Raw genomic sequence first — 6,000 nt, 5'->3', positions numbered from 1 at the left:
GACTACCCCAAATGGGGCTCTCCTCCCCATCCATGGTGTGGCTGGCACCCCTCAGGGGCTGGAGGCCAGGTGGAACAGCAGCCCAAGTGCTGGAAAAGGGTGGCAGAGGTGCTGTGGGAGGCTCAGGAGGCCCCGCCCGGAAGGACCTGAGGACACGGGCTGTCACAGAGCAGCTGTGAGGCCCAGATTGTTCCCACACAGTCCCAGGCCTCGTCGTACTTTGTTCCTGGAGCCGCCTCCCTCCCGAGCCTCCTGACACCATTTTAGTGGGTGTAACACGATGTCCTTGGAGCTCGGCTCTTCCCACGGCTTGAATCCCTCCCCTGGGGAGCTGGGAGCCATCCTTCTCCCGACATGAACTCGGGAGTGTCTGTCTGGGAGGAGAGACAGAGCAGACGAGGGTTCTGGGCGTGGCCAAAGACCGCAAAGACTGTTTCTGAGAAAAAAGGAAGAATCGAGTGAAAATTTGAGCAATGTTTAGGAACCAAAAAGAAGCTAGCCAACAAATTAAAACATTAGATTTTACCAGCCAGCAATGGATACATCCAATCTCTGATTGGTCCCCCTGCCCAGAAGTGACTAGATCATTTCTTCGCAAACACGTTGGGCATTTGTAAATCTGGAGAAGACATTGGCTGTACTGTCCTGCCATCCCCACACAGGATGGGGCTGGAATTACTGTTCCAAAGCCTGGCCCATCCACAGCACCTTGTGCATGCACGCTAAGTCACTTCGGTCAAGTCCAACTTTTTGTGACACTATGGACCCTACATAGCCCACCAGGCTCCTTTTTCCATGCAATTTTCCAGGCAAGAATACTGGAGTGGGTTGTTATGCTCTCCTCCAGGAGATCTTCCTGACCCAGGGATCTAACCCATGTCTCTTACGTCTCCTGCGTTGGCTGGTGGGTTCTTTACCACCAGTACCACTTGGGAAACCTCCACAGCACCTTTAACAACCTCATTGAAGACAACACAGCCCCTCTTCACAATCAGGTCATACTGGATCACTGACAGTGATCCATAGGTAAGCCAGTGTTTCTGTTGGTCAATGACATCCTCCTCAAAAAATATGGGACATGCTTATCAGAAATCTGAACTGTGAAACCAAATCAAGCCAACAGCAAGAACAGTACCTGAAAAGATGCAAAGAGAACGTTCCCAGAACAGCGGGAGCTCCACATGTTTACTGATGAGATAAAAGGAGTTGGAAGGTGGAGCTGGGGTCACAGCAAGCCAAGTGCCGAAGAAGCAGACACTGAAAGGTGTAGAAGTGGTGAACAACACAGCGGCTGCCTTTCAAAGTCAGCTCAGAACATCATACTTTTATGAAGACGCTGTTGAATCTTCAGGGCTCCACTTTAGGGCTGTGTATTCTGTTGGGAAGCCCTCAGTGTGTCATGATTTTTTTTGATGGTGGATTTGCTCTTACCTCAGAATGCATTGTGGCCACATCTTATATACGTCGTTTGACAATCAACCAGCTTGAGAGAATCCCTGAGCCTCTCCCTGGGCTTCAGTTGATGAGGAATTTTGGTGAGGGTCACCAACGTCTTTTCCAGTGCTAATGTTTTCAGCACAGCTAATGTTTTGTCACCATGATTTTCACCAATGCCTTCTCCTCACTGCACCTAGACATGAAAAAATACCAGTACGTTATCAAGGAGGGGGAGGATCCCTTAAATAGGCAGACTTGGTGCCATTTGACCCCCCAAAATCCACAAAATTTAGAAACACACAGCTGCTGCAGGCAACATCAGCCTATTTGGTCACTTGGCTTCCCTGTGCCACCCCTGTCTGCTCTTGAGCCAGGATCACAGATCTCCCTTCTCTCATGTCCCAGGCTCGCTTCCAGGCAGGGGATGGTTGGAGTCACTTTTACCAACATCTCCTGCATCTCAGCTGCAGGACCTACATACAATTTCCAAAGGCTATGTCACCAAGGGAACATGTGATTGCAAACATCGACTTTCAATTTTCTGATTTCCTCTGTTAGCACAATCCCATAAACCTAATCCCCGGAGACCCTGGGATACAAGCACAGAAACACACATTGAGTCCAAGTTCCCAGGAAGAAGGAGGCCAGGGGACTGTGGGGAGGAGGCCAGACAGTGCTGCGCACTGCCTCAGGCAGTTGTGAAAAGAGAAAGGATACTGCTCCCGGCTCTGGGCTCGGAAAACTCATGCCCACGCATTTGGCAGATCAGACTGCCTAATTTTCTGGACACATACACATCCGGCCTTCCAGCATTTGCTTCTTAATCTTCTTAGCTGTTTGCTGCCCGGAAGATTCAGGTCCAAGGCAGAAGGTGGAGATTAGATGTAGTAACGCCCCCTACTCGGGAGCATGTTATGGAGCACATGGTTGCTCTCTCAGTCACTGCATTTTCAAAGGCCTGTTGGAAATGTCAGGAAAAATTAGCTTAAAAGGGTTTCTGAAGTAAAGGCTGGTCAAAGGGACCTAGCAGGAGTCCTTTATGTGCCTGTCCACCCTGCGGGGCCTGGAGCGAGATAATGCAGCAACTTCAGGACAAAGCAAGGTGGGTGGCTGAGCAGCACCCGCCCCAAGAATGACGCTTTGGGAAGTCATGGAGCTGTTTTCCCTAATCCTCCTTGCATCCATTTGGGAAGGATTTGGGTCCGGAGAGGTAGATAGCATTGAAACCTCTCATGAGGAAAAAACCACAATGGACCAGTGTCTGGAGTTCACCAGCTTTGCTAAGAAGGGCTGTTTAACAAAAGCACCAGCCTGAACTTCTTGTTGTGTGACTGCATTGCCGCCAGTACCTCCGCCAGGCGTCCAGCACAGCCACCAAGGCTGCTCTTATTCTAGACTGAGCCGAGGGGAAAGTCAGATAGTGCCCTGATGGGCCAGCGGACAAGGATGGGCGGGGCCGTCTGTGACTGACAGCCCCAGCACTCAGGCCTGGAAGCCTCAAGACCCTTTGCACTCAGTGACAGACAGCACACTTTTTGCGTGCGTTCGTGCTCAGTCATGTCCGACTCTTTGCAACACCCTGACTGTAGCCCACCAGGCCCCTATGTCTATGGAATTCACCAGGCACGGATACTGGAGTGGGTTGCCATTTCCTTCTCCAGGGGATCTTCCCGACCCAGGGATCAAACCTGCATCTCTTGCATCTCCAGCATTGGCAGGCAGATTCTTTACCACTGAGCCACCAGGGAAGCCCATATATGTCTTTTATGAGGATGCAAAAGAACTACATTCCCCACACTGTTGGTGGGGGTGTAAAATGGTACAAACACTGCCAAATTACTACATAATTTCACTTATTTAGAAGTCTAGGAAATTCATACTAATCTGTATTGACAGCATCAGTGGTTTCCTATGGATGAAGTGGACAGCAGGAAGAGGTTACAGAAGGGCATGAGAAAATTTGGGGCTAATGAGTATATTCCTTATCTTTACTGTGATGGTGATTTTGCAGGTGTAAACACAGAACAGAGTTTATCAATTACATCCTTTTAACGTGTGTAGTTTATTGTATGGTAATTAGGCCCCATTAAAGCTGTTTTAAAAACACCCCTGTCTTTTAGTCTTCTGCCTCTTCCTTATCCTTTGAGCACTGAGCACCTTCTCTGGGAAGGTTTCTTGGCCACCACCCCTCCTCTTTTCCCCCCCACACTCTGTTTAGGCCCACACCTTGCCCCCCTTCCATCCCTCTATGATAACACTCTTTAGGGTATTTTGTAAGGACTGATCATCTTGTGTGATACTGAGAGTTGGGCTCCAGCTTTCATTTTTGCATCTTTGGCACCTACCGTGGCACCAGGAATGTCATGTTCAGTGAATATTTGTTGAATGAATGACTAAATGAAAGAATTTTAAATATTTACTTTGCATCTTCTAAAACACTAGATACCAAAGAATGAAGATAATATATGCTTAATATTCAACAAAAGATGGAGGGAAGGCTAGATGGATGGACGGACAGGTGGATGAATGGATAGACGGATGGATGGATGGACAGGTGGACTGATGGACAGACAGGTAGATGGATGGATGGATGGGTAGATGGATGAATGGGTGATTGGATGGATGGATGGATGCAGCCCACATCCCATGTATTAGCATGCAGGAGGCACAGTAATAACCTACCCTTGCAGCTGATGTAAGCTTCCAAGTTACACACAAAATGGCCTCATCACACCTGACCCTGCAGCATTTGAGGTTATAATTCCTCACGACCTGGAGTAAGCTTCTGAACTCTCCCCTTGAAACTTTCCCAATAGCCACAGTGCCCCCAGGCCAGCAGCTCAGACCCCATGCTCCCTCCATGTCAGGCATCACGAGGTTCAGTCCAACCCAGAGCCCTGTTGTGATGTCAAGAATTTTTTCAGGCCTTTCCAAATCAAACTTTACCTGAAAATGTTCTATTTTGTCATGGCATTGAGTGGAGAAAAACGGAATAAATTGTTCCAGTCCAATACCTTCTTTTTTTCTAATAAACCCCAATTTCCCAAATTATAATTAAAAGAAAAATATTAGAGCACAAACAGCATTATAATTTTGAATTGCTGTGTTCGGTGGAGTTTCCTCTCTAAATCCACATCAATAGGTAATTTAACAAAAGGCGAAATCGCAATGGGAGTTCAACAGATGAAATTAACACAGCACACAGCTCCGGACTGAAATATTTCTTTGCCTATGTAATTGCTTGCAGCCACCCTTGTGTAAAAGCCCCCATCAGATTACAGGATTTGTTGTATGTAAATTGAAGACTAAATGGTTGGTAGCACCTTTCAGCTCTGCGATGCTGGAAATGAGTTTTTTAATAGGAAATTAGATGAGTAATATTTTAGTCAACAAAAATGTGGGGAAATTCTGCATAAAGATGAGAAAATCATTCATGCAAAGAGACTTTAGACTCAAGAACGAACAATTGTTGAAATTTGTGAATGGTTATTCACAAAAGAATTTCTCCACATTTCTCCTGGCCAAAGTCCAGGGCAGAAAAAATGATTTTCTTTATACCTTTATCACAAGAGTCCACCACAATGAGTATTCTAGATAACGATAGTGGAGTCCCTTCCTCCAATTCCCAGCATTTTGTGCGTAACCTGAAAGCTTAAATCAGCTGCAAGGTTAGGTAATTACTGCGTCTCCTGCACGCTAATACACGTGATAGCGGCTGCATCCTAAGAACATGGTCCCTGGAAGGCTGGAGATGGGAACTATTGAGAGGGGGAGGGCGTCCCCGGGGAGGGAGGTGAAATCTGGTGTCTGGTTCTTTGTTCCAGGAAATGGACCTGGCTGTGTTCTAGGAACCAGGGTGAGGCACCTGTCGTTCTAGGCCAGAAGAAAAAGGAAATCTGATACCTAGCTCTTGCTCTAAACCCAGGAAACTTGGAAGCCAGGACAGAACACGCTGTCCTGGTAAGCGGGAGAGACCAAGGCAGAGAGAACCGGACTTAGGAGCTGGTCACTGAGCCCCCGAGAGGCAGGCTGAGGGTGAGCAGATGCTGGCAGCATCCCTTCCTCGCATGCTGGACTTGGGGGGCCCTCGGTCCCTGGCTACATGGGCCCCTCCGGACCGCAACTTGTCTTATCACAGGGAACATAAGAGGAAAGTCAGAGAGAGAAAGTGCCAGCAGGACTGAGGTCACCGTCTGTTATAACCTGGTCATGGAAAAGCCCACCACTTTTGCTGTAATTGACGCACTAGAAACATGTCACAGGGGCAGCCCGCATATGTGTGGGGTTGGGGGGCACGCTTCATGCAGGGGGAGAATAGCAGGAGGTAGGGATCATGGGGAGCCATTGTAGAGGCGGCTGAGAATGGGTCTCTTCCCTAAGTTGAACAATTCCTCCCTTCTGAACTGCATCTGAGAAGAGAGAGCGGGTCCTAAACAGGGGGTGCTGCTCCAGCGATGGCGTTTCCTCCCTAAACTCCGCCCCTCCCTCAACGACGGAGTGGTGCTCGGAGCTGTGCTGGTCATTGAGCAGAATGTACTGCCTGTGTGTTGGGCAAGTTACTCA

At 48.3% G+C, this 6,000-nt stretch overlaps 1 protein-coding gene across 1 annotated transcript in view; it reads right to left on the bottom strand.

The window, feature by feature from the left end:
• Window positions 1–1,475: 1,475 nt before the first annotated feature.
• Window positions 1,476–6,000, bottom strand: part of PARD3 (par-3 family cell polarity regulator) — a 597,553-nt gene continuing 593,028 nt past the window's right edge. Inside the window, exon 25 of the mRNA XM_059892900.1 lies at window positions 1,476–1,630. Coding sequence (XP_059748883.1) covers window positions 1,582–1,630 — 49 coding nt within the window. The 3' untranslated portion in view covers window positions 1,476–1,581. The remainder of the gene's footprint in view (window positions 1,631–6,000) is intronic.

The sequence above is a fragment of the Bos taurus genome, chromosome 13 (genome assembly GCF_002263795.3).
Source record: "Bos taurus isolate L1 Dominette 01449 registration number 42190680 breed Hereford chromosome 13, ARS-UCD2.0, whole genome shotgun sequence".
NCBI lineage: Eukaryota > Metazoa > Chordata > Mammalia > Artiodactyla > Bovidae > Bos > Bos taurus.
This window is presented reverse-complemented; position numbering and strand designations above follow the sequence as displayed.